This window comes from Acomys russatus, chromosome X (genome assembly GCF_903995435.1).
Source record: "Acomys russatus chromosome X, mAcoRus1.1, whole genome shotgun sequence".
In the NCBI taxonomy this organism is placed as follows: domain Eukaryota; kingdom Metazoa; phylum Chordata; class Mammalia; order Rodentia; family Muridae; genus Acomys; species Acomys russatus.
In genome coordinates this window covers 83,918,554-83,934,029 of record NC_067169.1, presented here as the reverse complement: position 1 = coordinate 83,934,029, position 15,476 = coordinate 83,918,554, and the positions used below count along the sequence as shown (strand labels likewise).

Below are 15,476 nucleotides of genomic sequence, written 5' to 3'. Positions count from 1 at the left end.
ATCTCTCCAGCCCCTCCCCCTGATTTCTTAATGATGACCATGCATCCACGTTTTTCCTGGTACTCCTTTTTATGTTTTTGTCTGTGAGAGTTAGAAAATGATCATTTGTCTTCAGCACCAGACTAGTGTTTTGAAAATGTGTGTTGCTTTGGTATTTTCTTTACTGAGCTTACAGGAGTAGACTTTTTAATTCAAAACACAATTCCATAAAGGACTCCAAAGGAATGTGTTCACTGTAAACATGTAAAGGTTTAAACCCTGAGTCACTATAAGTGCCACTCTGTGGGGTCTAGCCTGTCTTTTAATGCTATATTCCCTGAGTCATAGTTCTAGTGACTCACTTCATCTGCTGCTAGACTTCACAGCATCTGGGCAGATCTGTCTTCATCTTTAACAATGCGCTGCTGATTCATTTACAAACTGATGAACTTTTTCCCCCTGATAGTCATATTCATAATTCTCCCTATCCCTGCTTGCTGGGGAGCAAAGCTAGGGCTTTGTATATGTTAGAGGAGTATTATATTATGGGTCTACATCCTAAGCCCTTTTTGTTTCTCTGCCAGCACAACTTGCTTTTGAGACATGGTTCCATTAAATTCCTAAAGGTAGCCATAAACTTACTATGTAGTGCAGTCTGGCCTTGAACTCACAAGCCTCCTGTGTGTGTGTGTGTGGGGGGGGTATTTGTGCTTGTTCATATGCATATGTGCACATAGGTAAACCTGACGGAGAGAGGTTGAAGTGTTGTGTGTCTTTTTTTATCACTTCCTGGCTTCTTTTGAGACAGTATCCCACTGAGTCTGAAACTCATCAATTTGTCTGGGCTTCCTGGCAAATGAGCTTCAGGAATCTGCCTGTTTATGCCCTTCTCCCAGCACTGGGGCTTAAGCACACGTGCCACTGCTCAGCTTTTGTGGGGGTGCTGGAGAGCTGAACTCAGGGCATCGTGCTTTCATGTCAGGCACTTTATAGACCAGCATCGGTATATTTCCCTCCCCGCCCCCCGTGTGTGTGTGTGTGTGTGTGTATTAGAGAATTATTTTTATAAGCCTAATGCCATGCATGTAGCCATACATTTGTGCATTCTGGAAAAGGTAAACAATTGTGTTCCAAATATATGAATATCACTAACATATATGCACACATACAATGCATGTGCACACTGTTGCTGTAGGTTTAAAATGGAAAAGGAAGCCATTAGTTAGAGTTAGTAGAATGTCAGAAAGGGTCTTTTAGAAAAATACCTAGCATAATCCTTTTTAGAAAACCATTTTCTTTTCATACGACTACAATCCATTTTGATCACAACCCTCCTCCCTCATCCTCCTACTCCTCAGTTTCCCTACTATTACTATTGGTAGGCAACACATCATTCATACAAAGGATTTTAAATAGGCTGATAATTACTCAAGTTGAGCCATCCTGTGACAGTACTTTCTTATAGCATTGTCACTTTACAAAGAAAATGTCAAGTAGGGAAAGTGGGAATTAGCATTTGTTGAGTGTGCTTTCTACGGAAGATACTATGACATGTTTCTCTGAGGTAGGCACCATTATCATCCCTGATATGAATGTTAACTGCAATGCCAAGCATCACAGAGCTGGTATGGGATGAAGAGAATGAGCTCCCATTCTAATCTAATGCTCCAAAGTTCTGTTCCTTCCCTTTCCATCACTGTAATCAGGAGTAGAAGATCGTTGTACTATTTGGGAGTATGATAACGTGTTACAGCCTAAGTATAGTGTATAACCTTTAGCTAATACTTATCTAGTACCTTTTTATTTAACTTTTTTCATTCACTACATTTTCATCATGTTTTCACCTCCCCAAGTCCTCCCAGATCTGACCTACCTCCCTACCCATTCAACTTTGTGCTCTCTCACACTCACACACACTCTCTCTTAAAAACAAAACAAAACAAAATGAAAATGAAACAAAAAATGAAGGAGGGGAAAACAAACAAAAATACCATACCGTTGAGTGTGTGTGTGTGTATGTTGGCTAACTACTCCTAGGGATGGGACCTGTCCTGGTGTTTGGTGGATATACGCAGTAACACTCCATTGGAGAAAACTGACTTGAGACAGACTCTTGGTATATACCTCAGACTGAAATTGAACCCACTAGGAGACCACACGGGCCCAGAACTTCTGATGCTCTTGCTGTACAAACCTGATTGCTGGATCCTTTATGATATTTGATGCATTTTTTAGCAATATGCATGGGAAAATAATGTATATATAACAAGATTTTAGATGAAGTATCTTTGTAACTAAAGACTAAGGTAATAAAATTTAAATTAAATCAGAATGATGCATGCCATAATGAAATAAACAAACTGGATCTGTATTTTTTTTTTCTTACTGAAAATAGATTCTTCTCATACAATACGTTCTGACCACTGTTTTCCCTCCCTCCACAACTCCCAGCTACCCCCAACTTCCACTTCCCCCCTATCCACTCCTGCTCCTCTATCTCCCCTCAGAAAAGAGCAGGCCTCCGAGAGACAACAACCAAGGTCTGATTTAAGTTGAGGATCCATCTTTTTTGTGATTATAGATCGTAAGAAAGATCTGGTGAAGTTACAAGCAGGAGAATATGTATCTCTTGGGAAAGTGGAAGCGGCACTGAAGAATTGTCCACTGATTGACAACATCTGTGCTTTTGCCAAAAGGTAACTCTGTCGGTTCATCCATCCTTCTGTCTTTCTGTCTGTCTGTCTGTCTGCCTGTCTGTCTGTCTGTCTGTCTACCTATCTATCTATCTATCTATCTATCTATCTATCTATCTATCTATCTAGTGTTTGTTGGAAAGAACTCACGTAGGACAATTTGTGGGAGTTCTCTCCTATCACCATTCGGGTCCTGGAGGTCAAACTCGCGTCATCAGGCTTGGTCATTGTCTGGCCAGCCAAACAGTAGTTGTGATTTGTGTTTCATTTACTTACAGGTTTTTTTTTAAAAAGAACATTATTAAATAAATTTGATTGTGTATAAGCATGTATATAACTTCTCATAGAACTTTGATTGGGGGTAGGAAAATAAACATGAACGGTTCTTGAATTTATTTAACAATGTAACTCATGTATTGTGGTTCACCATGTCTTGCTAAGTGTCTAACTTAACCTATGTCACAGGTTCCTTCATGTAGGAGCCATAACAACTGAGATTTCGCATGAATAATTTTTCCAGAAGTTCACATAGGTAGTACACAGTGGGATGAATTCTCTGTCCAAGTTTTTCTAACTCTAAAGCCTGCAGAACTGAGCCATTTTCCTTTTCTATTAGTATCATATGACACGTATATTTAGTTACCGCTAATGCACTGTTAAGTTGAGTGGCTGGTGAATAATTTTTGCTCATTTTTATTTCTATTTTCATATCTAATTTTTCAGTGACCAGTCCTATGTGATCAGTTTTGTGGTTCCTAACCAGAAAAAGCTGACCCTTTTGGCACAACAGAAGGGGGTAGAAGGATCTTGGGTTGACATTTGCAATAACCCTGCCATGGAAGCTGAAATATTAAAAGAAATCCGAGAAGCTGCAAATGCCAGTAAGTAAGAATTTGCTAAGCTATTGAAGCCCATAAAAATCACATAATAAATATTTTGTAAGTTACATTTAAAATCCGTGTTAATGCCCGGCTGGTGCTCTGGAGAGGGTCCAGGGTAGATTCTCTGGTATTGGATTGTGGATGCCCTTCTAGTTTACTTTATCTCTTGGGTGACCTGAGCTGATGGCTCAGGCAACTGATCAGGACTGAAAGAAGAAAAAGGAAGGAAAGGGAAAAGAGCCCAAGGTTTCTTCTCTAGGGACTGGCTGTACTGCGGCTGAGGAGAACTTAAACTGACCACCTTTTTTCCTATGGCTGAGGCTGTAAAAGCGGCTTCTGGCTAGAAACTGCACGGGGTCGTAAAAGGAGGCTCTTTGATCTGTAGATAGGCCTCTTTGCGGAGATCTCCAGTAAGTTGGTGTAAACTTAGGCTTATTAGCCGTAGAAGGCTGATGCCCCTGAGTCTGCTAACTTATTTGCTAACCTATAGAGAAATAAGAAGTAAGAGAGAGAGATAGAAAATCAACCACTCACACACATACGTTCAAGAGAAGAGGACCACAAGAAAAGGTGGATGAAGTCAGGCGTCTTAACTTCAACTGAAGTTAAGCTGCTCAATCTTTTCTCTGTTCTCCCTCATTTTCTCCTTTGTTCCCCTTCATTTCTCTCTCGTTCTCCTTCCTTTTCTCCTTTGTTCTCCTGCTCACGTTTATTGTAGCCCATATATATACTTCTGAGAAAAGGGAATTACCTCATAGTCAGAAGAGTACAATTAATCACAAAAGCAGGTGAATTCTAAAATACAACAGGTTACATGCTTTAAATCTAAACCTTTCTTATCCATGTATCCATTACGTAAGTTCATGGTGAGTTCAAAATGACGAAGGTTGGCAGGGTCTAAGGTTAAGAGTATACAACTTATCAGTTAGGACGGACCTGACTATACATTGTCCAGCTATCTCTTAGATCTTTATGAGCTCAGGACAATAATTTTGTCTGTCTTTCACTCTAAGAAACAGAGTAAATTCAGACATCTATAGGTAACTTCATTCCACATAGGTTCACATGGAGTTTAAACAAATTTGGCTACATTTATGGTCAAATACCAGGATTCGTGGTGCCATCTGTGGTGGAGGCTTATCTGAAGCCACAAATCTGCTGGTAGGCTATCCTAGTGAGGCATCTGGAGGTCCACAAAGGTATTTATTGCAGCCATAAACTAACTTTAACTTTTAAAACTGTTTGAGCCAAATCAGCAATTCCATAATCAGGGATTAATTCATCTGGATAACAAAAAGTACATCTTCAATAAGATCCTCTAGGAAGTTTGCTCAATCAGAGCTGGTCAGTACACAGAAAATAACAATTCACACCAATGCCAGATGTATTTACTTTTGGTTTTTCGAGACAGGGTTTCTCTGTGTAATCTTGGCTATCCTGGACTCGCTTTGTAGACCGGGCTGGCCATGAATGTAGTCCTGGCTGTCCTGGACTCACTTTGTAGACCAAGCTGGCCCTAGACTCACAGTGATCCACCTGCCTCTGCCTCCCTGGGTGCTAGGATTAAAGGCATGCGCCACCATGCCCGGCTCTAATGCCAGATTTCAGAGACATGCAGCAGTGCACAATTGACAGGGTAGTCAGAGGTTGGAAGCAGTTCTGGGGTGCATCACAATACAGACCTTGCAAATATCGGATCACCTCCAGAGATCTCTCATGCCTCCTGGACTTTCCCAAATCAATGGCTCCTGACAGCATGTCAGAGGCTGGAAGCAGTTTTGGGGTACATCGTGGTATAAGACCTTGCAAACACCAGATCACCTCCTAGACAGCCTACATGCCTAGTGAGCTTCCTGAACAGGGCGGCTCTTGGCAAATCCGTACATGCATATATGCTTGGTTATATCCACTCCTTACTACTTCCACCTAACTCCCTTTAGGCTCCTTAAAACATTTCTGTCCCAACTCTTAATAGCCTTTCTTTTTCTAAAAATCTCAATTCCAGTGTTATGCATGTATGTGTGTGGATATAAAATCAACATACCAATTGAAGGATATATACTTTTTTGTTCTTTGAGAATTTTATTCATATATCCAATGAATTTTAATCATATCCCCTTCCAATTCCCCTGAAACCATTCCCAGCAATGGGTCTCCCTCCCAACGTCATGTCCTCTTCTCTTTTAATAACTCACTAAGTCCAGTTAGTGTTGCCCAGTTGTACCTGAGTGTGGGGCCAACCACTGAAGCATGGGCAATCTACCAGTGGCCACACCCCCAAAGAAAAGGTATTAGCTGCCAGGACCTCCTAACCTAAGGGTGAGGCCTTGTGAGACCCTCTGTCATCCATTGATTTGACTGGTTTGATTTTGTATAGGCCTTTGCAGGCATAACCATAGCTACTGTAAGTTCATTTGTTCAGTAGCTATTTCTTATACAAAAGACATTTCACGGCACCCCTCACCACATCGTCCATCTTTTACATTCTTCCTACCTTCTCTTCCACAGTGTTCCTAGAGCCTTGGGCAGGGAGGATGGCATTTTGAGATAGTCATCCCTTTTAGGGCTGAATACTCATTGTTACTTCTCAGTTCCTTGACCAGTTTTGAATCTGTACCTTTATCACTGCCTACTAGAAAAAAGGAACTTCTCTGAGTAAGGTTAAGAGCAATTCAGGTCTATGGATGGAGACATAACTATTTAGAAAGCAATTGGTCTGCATGCCTGTTTAGCAAAACAACAGCCTGTGACATGCCCAGGCACAAGTTTTTGACCAGATTTACAGTGCTGGGAGTGAATTCTTTCTAATGAGCTGTCCTAAGATCCATTTAGAAGATAGTTGTTTACTCTCCCCCTATGGCCACTATTGCTCTGGTGGACACATCTTGCCTGTTAGTTCAGTTTTGAAGCATTTCTTTATTATTTTGAGATATATTTCTTCTATTGTGAATTTCTTTAGAGCCTTAAAAAAAGATGTATTTATTGGTACTTACAATGTTCTAGCTGCATTTACACCTGTAGGCCAGAAGAGGGCATCAGATCACAATATAGATGGTTGTGAGCCACCCTGTGCTGCTTGGGAATTGAACTCAAGACCTTTGGAAGTGCAGCCAGTGTTCTTCAGGGCCTTTTAACATTAAGTCATGTTAGAATTTTTCTTTGGTTTGGGTTGGTGTTTTTGTTTTTCGAGACAGGGTTTCTCTGTGTAGCCTTGACTGTGCTGGATTCCCTTTGTAGACCAGGCTGGCCTTGAACTCACAGTGATCCACCTGCCTCTGCCTTTCGAGTGCTGGGATTAAAGGTATGTGCCACTACGCCCAGCTGTTTGGGTTGGTTTTGGTTTTTGGGTTTTTTGTTTTTGTTTTTGTTTTTGTTTTTTTGTTTTTGTTTTTGTTTTGTTTTGTTTTTTTAGACAAGGTTTCTCTGTATAGCCCTGGCCATCCTGAAACTGACTCTGTATACCAGGCTGGCCTCGAAATCACAGAGATCTGCTAGCCTCTGCCTCCAGAGTGCTAGGATTAAAGGTGTGCACTGCAGCACCCAAAGCATTTTTGCATCTATCAAGAGGACAAAGTAATTTGTGTCCTTGAGTTCAGTTATGCATTTATAACAGTGCATCTCTGAAATAAAGCTAACTTGATCATGGTGAATGTTTTGATGTATCTTGAATTTTGTTAGCAAGTCTTGTTAATAATTTTTTTTCATTTGTGTTAATAATTTTTTTTTCATTTGTGTTTATTGGATTGGTCTATAATTTTCTATTTTGTTGTATTCTTGATTTTTATATTAGGGTAATTGCTTCATAGCATTTTGTAATGCTATGCTCCCTTTCTATTTTATGGACCAGTTTGAGAAGCATCAGCGTTAGTTCTTGAAGATCTAGTAAAAGCCATCAGTGAATCTATCTGGACCTGGACATTTTTACTTGGGAGAGTTTTAGTTACTGCTTCAATGTCACTGATTGAATCTTATAGATAGATTAGATAGATCTGCTTAAATTTTTTATCTCATCTTGGATGAATTTTTCTAGGTTATATACACTTAGAACTCATTGATTTCTTTTAGATTTTCCAATTTAGTAGAGCATATGGTTCTTTTTTTTCTGTATTGTTTAATCTTGGTGATTCTGTGAGTTCTCTGGAGTCTCTCTTTGTTGATTTGTGGTCTTTTTTTGTTGTGATCAGATAGATAGAATTTGGGGGATTATTTCAATCTCCCCATATTTTTAAAGACTTTCTTTGTGTCTTAATACATCTTGGCATTCCATGGACTTCTGAGGAAAAACAGTGTGTCTTTTGATATATTATGTCACTTAATTTGTTTCTCTGCTTATTTTTGTTAGAATGACCTGTCACTTAATGAGAGTCAGGTCCTGAAGTCACTGACGACTATAGTGCTTGGGTAAATCTCACTTTGCACCTACTAGAATTTTACGAAATCGGGTCCATGTATATTTCGGGCATGCATGCTTAGAATTGCAATGTCCTCTTGTTGGGTTATTTGCTTAGTCAGTATAAAGTGACAGTATCTTTTTTCACTAGTTTGTGTTTGAAGTCTCCCGCCCCCCAAGGAGAATAGAGAATTGTTTATTCTGGAGGAAAACAAGAATGGTCATGGTCCTGGATCATAGATTTAGGTTACCTCAGATATGTTCAAATGAGGTAACACTTTGCTGAAGTTCTATAGTAATAGAGCAAAAAAATAAAATAAAAAAGTCATATTTTAAAACACTTGTCAAACATGTTAGTGAGGACATCAGACAGGTTTATGGCCAAGTGGGGAATCTGGCCAAGTGGGGAATCTCTGCTAGAGGCCTGATGACATTCTTAGCCTTTGGCTTGGTGAAGGCTATGAGTCTTTTTATATATTCCAAAGGGTTTGTTTACCTAATATACTTGTCAAGATGTCAAGAATTGGGCAATGAATAGTCATTAGAACAGTGACATCTCCTATTTCTTAGTTTCTGCTGTTCCTTGTGTGTTTATTCATATTTTTAAAAGGGCTACCTAAAAACACTTGGCAAAGCTTCATAGGATTCACTGAAAAGCTACCCATGTTCATCACCTCCCACCCTGGACCACTCCATTTCTCTAATGAAGCCTCTCTAATCTGTTATGTAGATGCTCTTGGTTTGACTGCCAACATTCTGATAGCCAAAGAGAGCATAGTATTGTGGGGGAGATGTAGTGAGCAAAACCTCACTGAATCCTTTTTGGCAGTCTTATTGTCAATCTCAGTTGTGTCTCATGTGCTTGAGTCCAAAAAGTAAACTACTTAACAGGATGGTGCTGGAGGGGCAGCACAGGGTGAGAAAGGACTTGAGTATCAATGTATTGTTTTTTGTGTCACCTTTCTTCCTTTGTCTTCAGAGACATGCAGTGCTCCGGGCTCCCTGCCCTAGGCTTTCCATTGAAGATGCATCTTGGCATCCTTTCTGGTTGGCAGTTGTTTTAGCCTTTTCCTCATTTCATTTACTTCATTGTAGTTAATAAGTGTTTTCATTAAAAATTATTACTTGAGACAATATCTCATTATATGTTCCTGACTAGCCTAGTGCTTACCAATTAAATCAGGATAGCCCGAAACTTGGAGTGATCCTCTTACCTCTGCCTCCCGAGAAAAGAAGTTATTTTAGGTGATTTGTTTCCCAGGAACAGTAGAGAGGAACCTTGTACTTCCTCTGTTCAGTTTAAAGCTATTGGCCTGTTTTTAATCTATTGTTTTATTTTAAAGATGAAAGTAATATTTTCCTAATTATCAATTGGCTATAATTATGAAATATTGGACAATACAGAAATTTATAAAGAAGTAGTTACTCTGGTGATTGCCTTCTGATGTATCCACTTCACTTGCCAATATCACCAGCAAATTCTAAATCAGTAGCTACCTAATTTCATTATCAGCTTTAAGTCTAAGTTTTTTCAGTATATAAGTATTTAATCTGTTCTATTTTTTAGGTGAGTAGTACTTTTCCCCACTCAATGAAATGTAACATCTTTTCTACAAAATTATTTTCTTGTGTGGCAGTTTTGCTTTATATGTATGTATGCATGCATGCATGCATGTTCAGGTGAGTGCATTTATGCATGTGGAGGACAGAGCTCATTCCTTGGAAACCATCTACCTTACACATGCCTTTAAACCCAGCACTCGGGAGGCAGAGGCAGGTAGATTGCTGTGAGGTCGAGGCAAGCCTGATCTACAAAGTGAGTCCAGGACAGCCAAGACTACACAGAAAAACCCTGTCTTGAAAAACAGGGAGGGGAGAGAGAGAGAGAGAGGGGGGGAGGGAGGGAGGGAGGGAGGGAGGGAGGGAGTCTCATAGTGAGAGACACCTGGGACTCCCTTAGTGGGCTAGGCTGGGAACTCCCCGGACTCCCTCACTCTTATTCCCCAACTCTGAAACTGTAAGTACATACCAGCATGCCCAACTTTTCTAAAGATTTATTAATTAATTTATTTATTATATACAGTGCTTTGCCCGCATGTACACCTGCAGGCCAGAAGAGGGCATCAGGTCACATTATAGATGGTTGTGAGCTGCCATGTGGTTGCTGGGAATTGAACTCAGGACCTCTGAAAGTGCAGCCAGTGCTCTTAACCACTGACCCATCTCTCAGGCCCCAGCTTTTCAAGTAGATGTTAGGGATCTGACTCAGGCCTTCATGCGCACAAGGCAAGCAGTTTAACAACTGAGCCATCTAATCAGCCTGGGTGTTGCTCTCTTCTTGGTGGTGAATTCTTAGACGTGGAATTTCAGAGTCAAAAGGAATGGACATTTTTGAAGGTTTTTTCCTTCTTTGCCAAAGTGGCTTTTATTTCTGTCACAGACATTTCCTCAGTAGTGAAGCCAAATTCCTCTTTTATTTTAAAAGACAACTTAGATTTCACTCCAGTTTTTAAAAGTTTATAATAATACTTTTTCAACCTCAATATATTTTCCCCCAAGAACTTTCTGAACCCTGAGCCCTGTAAAATGTAAAGTTTTAAATTTATTTTTTATTAATCACATTATAAAAGTACATATGTATATAAATGTGTGTTGATGCCTTCTTCAAGGTAATTTTATTGATAAATTATAAGTAAGTTTTATGTCACTGTCACCAGGCTCCCAGAACTTTCTTTGATACATATTCTGATATATATAATTTTTGAGACAGGGTTTCTCTTGTAGTCTTGACTGTCCTGGACTCACTTTGTAGACCAGGCTGGCCTGGAACTCACAGAGATCCACATGCCTCTGCCTCCCGGAGTGCGCCACCACCGCCCAGCTCTGATTTGTCCTTTAATAGAGTATTTCATAAACTATTTCAACCAATAATTTGCGCACTTGAGGTGTCTCTCCAGTTATCCTTAGCCATTCTCTTGAGGTGCTAATAAAGTAGATTACCTGAATACTTATCACTGTGTATTTAATTATATGAAGATAACTAAGGAAAGCCAAGCTGCATTGTAATCGCGAATAGACAAAGCAGAAGAAAAATCCCAGGACACACTAGCCCCCCATAACTTTCCTGTTCTTAGAGTGAGATACATAATTAAAATATAAATGATTTGGATACTGGATGATAATCATGAGCCTGGAGCTCCAGATCTAGGGAACCCAGTTCCCTGTACTAGCTTTCATGGGTTGCATATATATGTCTGTCTGTCTGTCTGTCTGTCTGTCTGTCTGTCTGTCTCTCTCTCTCTCTCTCTCTCTCTCTCTCTCTCTCTCTCTCTCACACACACACACATTTAAAAACAGCAAAAACAAAAACACTGATATGCTGCCACCTGCAGGTGATACTGTGTAATTTTTAGGTTTATTCAGAGAAAGCAGACATGGAAAATTATTTGTTCTTCATTTCTCTTCTTTCTCAATTCCTGGAGGTTACTTCATTCTTGTATGAAGCTGTGATTATCCTTTTCTCTCCTTACTATGAAATAATGATGGGGAGTTCTCAGAATGAAACCCCCAAAGCATCTCTTTTTGTTATACTTTAAATAGTAATGTAGCTAGTAACGATGAGATATTGGAAAGCTGAAATGGTGCATCAATTTTGTCAGTGTTTCCAGAGTTAGACCTTTGTAAGTAGGGAAAGTAAAACGAGACAAAAGTTTTTGGAAGCAAATCTGTACTTGAGATTTTCCTTGAGGTCCAGATGTGAGGCAGAGAACAGATATTTCAGGTACCTTTCTGTACCTGAGTCACAATGTGAGACTACGGTAGATATTGTTAACTCAAGCAAGCTTTATGGTATTTTGCTTCCTGTTTAGGCCTTACTTGGGGTAACATTATACTAAGTAGTATGAGAGATTATTTTTTATATACAGCATTATATTCTTTCAAAGGTGTTTCTAATGTCACCAAGGCTGCTAGATCGTAGCTTTGGAAATATGCACAGCGTTAATTTATGTCATTCCATGGAAAAATGAAGCTCACATGCAGAGTAACACATCTGCCCTTCAGAGTTTTAAGAATGAGCTTATTGTAATAGGCTAATGTGATCCAGTACTCTATGCTTTTTAAAAAATTCTTTACACTTGTTGTGTAGCCTTGGCCTGGGCTAGCCTGGAACTCACAGAGATCCATCTGCTTCTGCCTCCTGAGTGCTGGGATTAGAGGTATATGCCACCTGCAGCCGCTTTTATGTTCTTAATTTCTTATATTTCTCCCAACATATATTGAGTTGTCTAACTCCTACACAGTGTGTACATGTACTGTGTCTGGTCTTATACCATTTAAACACTATCATTATACCAAATAAATATCATCTTGGTTTACATTTGATGATATAAAACAACTTCTAAGGAATATTTTTCTAGAAGTTTCATTTTTAATGGAATAGTTTAATGTATTTATTGAGGGCTCTTGGTCTAGTCTATGGGTGACAGTCAGTAAAACAAAGGCCCTAATTTCATAATTACATAATTTGTTTGGAGGGAAATATAGATATTGAATGAAATGTGGTCATGATATATGAATATATAGAGAGAGCAAAGATAAAACACCTAGTTTTCTTTTTTTTCTTTTTGTCAATTTTTTTATTATTAATTTATTCTTGTTACATCTCAATGTTTATCCCATCCCTTGTATCCTCCCATTCCCCCCCCCCCATTTTCCCATTATTCCCCTCCCCTTTGACTGTGACTGAGGGGGATTTCCTCCCCCTGTATATTCTCATAGGGTATCAAGTCTCTTCTTGGCAACCTGCTGTCCTTCCTCTGAGTGCCACCAGGTCTCCCCCTCCAGGGGACATGGTCAAATGTGAGGCACCAGAGTACGTGAGAAAGTCATATCCCACTCTCCACTCAAGTGTGGAGAATATTCTTACCATTGGCTAGATCTGGGAAGGGGTTTAAAGTTTACCGCCTGTATTGTCCTTGGCTGGTGCCTTAGTTTGAGCAGGACCCCTGGGCCCAAATCTGCCTATCATAATGTTCCACTTGTAGGTTTCTAGGACCCTCTGGATCCTTCTACTTTGCTATTCTCCCATGCTTCTCTCATCTAGAGTCCCAATAGGAAGCAATCTTTGATAGTCTCCCAACCAAAAAAAGCCCAGGGCCAGATGGTTTCAGTGCAGAATTCTACCAGACCTTCAAGGGTGAGCTAATACCGATACTCTTCAAGCTACTCCAAAAGATAGAAATGGATGGAATATTGCCAAATTCATTCTATGAGGCCATAGTCACATTGATACCTAAACCTCACAAAGACTCAACAAAGAAAGAGAATTTCAGACTAGTTTTCTTTTTTGTTATGAGTAGTTAGAGGAAATCTGGCTGTTAGTAGACATTTGGATGGAAAACATCCCAGGCAGAAGAACAGCAGTATAAAGGTTCTGAAGAGAAAGGTGTGGTGTGTGTCTGTATGAGCAAAACTGCCTCTGCAGGACCTGAGAAAGGTAGTCATGTTATTAATAACTGTTTGATATACCAATAAATAAAGCTTTCATTTTATTGCATCATCTAGTCAATTATGAAAACTCTTTTACTGTTCATTTCTCCCATTTTTTATACTTTCTCCTTGCCTTTCTTCTGCCCTTCTCTTTCTTTTCTTTTTTCTTTCTTTCTTTCTTTCTTTCTTTCTTTCTTTCTTTCTTTCTTTCTTTCTTTCTTTTTTCAGTGAAATTGGGAGCGATTTGAAATTCCAATCAAGGTTCGCTTAAGCCCAGAGCCATGGACCCCTGAGACTGGTTTGGTAACAGATGCCTTCAAGCTGAAGAGGAAGGAGCTGAAGAACCATTATCTCAAGGACATTGAGCGAATGTATGGGGGCAAATAAAATGTATGGGGGCAACTCTCCTATTTACATTTGCCCAGGAGGTGGCCTGATGGTTTTTCAGTTCTAGAGTTTTAAGCCTTTGTTGATCTCTCTGTTAGAATGTAAGGTGTATCTTCTAAAGATATATTTAAAAAAAAAAAACAACCCAAATTGGTTGAAATAGTTGAGTCTACTTTAACTTAGTTTCACAAAGGTCTAGTGAAGCTGATATTGAAAAGACATTTCCCCTTTAGCTGTGTTACTAATTTTAGAGCAGAAATTGTTTTTTAAAACTTAGCCTTAGATACACTTGTTTTCTTTTTTTTTAATAAAGAAAAGATACTTCATGCTAAAGAAAATAAATTGGAGTTGGAGTAGATATAGTTGAGGAAATTTACAGCTTCCGGTGTCTATTGTCTTCCTAGTTCAGAAGTTTCCATAGTAATCATGACAGAATTATGTAGTAACACTACTCAAAGCCTAAGTGCCGCAGGGCTTTAAAATTCTCTTCCAACCACATATCTTGAAGGGGGAAAAATCAGTTGTAATGTAATATGGAATCAGTATCTTAGAAGGTATTTTAAGATCATAATTGTCATGTAGGTTAGACATAGAGTCATTGCAATATTGTGAATAATTACAGTGCCCTGAAGTTAAGAATAAAACAACATACATATACCAAAAAATATCTAGTAATATATTTGAAGGGAAGATGAACTGCTCCTTTGGGTGTTGGAGAACTAAAAATCAGCAACTGTAATTATTTAAATGTCCTAAGAGGAAAGTCTACTTTATAAAAAGTGACCTTTCTCTGTGTGATCTAGTGAAAGCCTGAGACCAGGAGGAACATGATGGAAAGTCAATCAGAACTCAACAAGATGCATTGTTTTTCTGTTAGAAAGCTCGTGGAATCATGAATACTCAGAATTAGGATCCTTGCATAGCACTGAACCTGGGAAAGAGATTTAAACTCTGAATTTATCTTTGATAACAGGGCTTGATTTTAAAATGTGCTTGTATTAAATTACATTTGTAATTTATGGTCTGTTTGCTGTTGCTGATTGATTCTTGATCAGTTGTATGCATTTCAGAAAGCCTTTCATTTTGCTTTAATTTCAGCAAAGCGGGTCATGATAAACGACTTCCTCAAAATCTTGTTCAAACCTACGGGTGATTAAATGTTTTGGATGAGCCTGGGGAAGTTAACGGGAAGAAAACACTGTTACCACTTTTCCTGTTTGTGAAGAGTTTAGAAACTGGAAATGCTAGATTTGGGAGAAGGGCAGAGTTACTTGATTAAGGACTGTCTGTGCAGTAACTTGGAGTGTGGGTTTCTTTTTAAATCTTCAGTTAAAGTGTGGGATTATATATTCTTGATAGATATTCGCACTTGAACCATAGTTACTGTAAAAAGCAAAAATTCTTAATACTGTTATTCTTTGCACTTTTTCGTAATCATTTTATACACACATACACATGTGTACATATATATATGTATATATATATATATATATGTTGCTTACATTGCGTTGTACAGATGTGGGCCACAACTGCAACAAAGTGAGTTCTTTGTGCTCTAAAATATTTATAAAGAAATTATTTAAATGTTCTGTATATGGTGGTAATAAGGAAAAAAATCATCTGGTATTATAAGCAACAGCGAAGTTTTTTTTGTAA

At 38.9% G+C, this 15,476-nt stretch overlaps 1 protein-coding gene across 9 annotated transcripts in view; it reads left to right on the top strand.

The window, feature by feature from the left end:
* Positions 1-14,123, top strand: part of Acsl4 (acyl-CoA synthetase long chain family member 4) — a 77,482-nt gene extending 63,359 nt beyond the window's left edge. For 5 of the 9 annotated variants that reach the window (XM_051141988.1, XM_051141987.1, XM_051141989.1 and 2 more), the window contains 2 exons: positions 2,561-2,675; positions 3,396-3,583. In XM_051141988.1, the coding sequence (XP_050997945.1) occupies positions 2,561-2,675; positions 3,396-3,561 (281 nt within the window). In that variant the 3' untranslated portion in view covers positions 3,562-3,583. Of the gene's footprint in view, positions 1-2,560; positions 2,676-3,395; positions 3,585-4,455; positions 4,463-13,673 lie in introns of those variants that run through there. The other 4 variants (XM_051141984.1, XM_051141991.1, XM_051141990.1 and 1 more) reach the window with 2 other exon arrangements.
* The last annotated feature ends 1,353 nt before the right edge of the window (positions 14,124-15,476 follow it).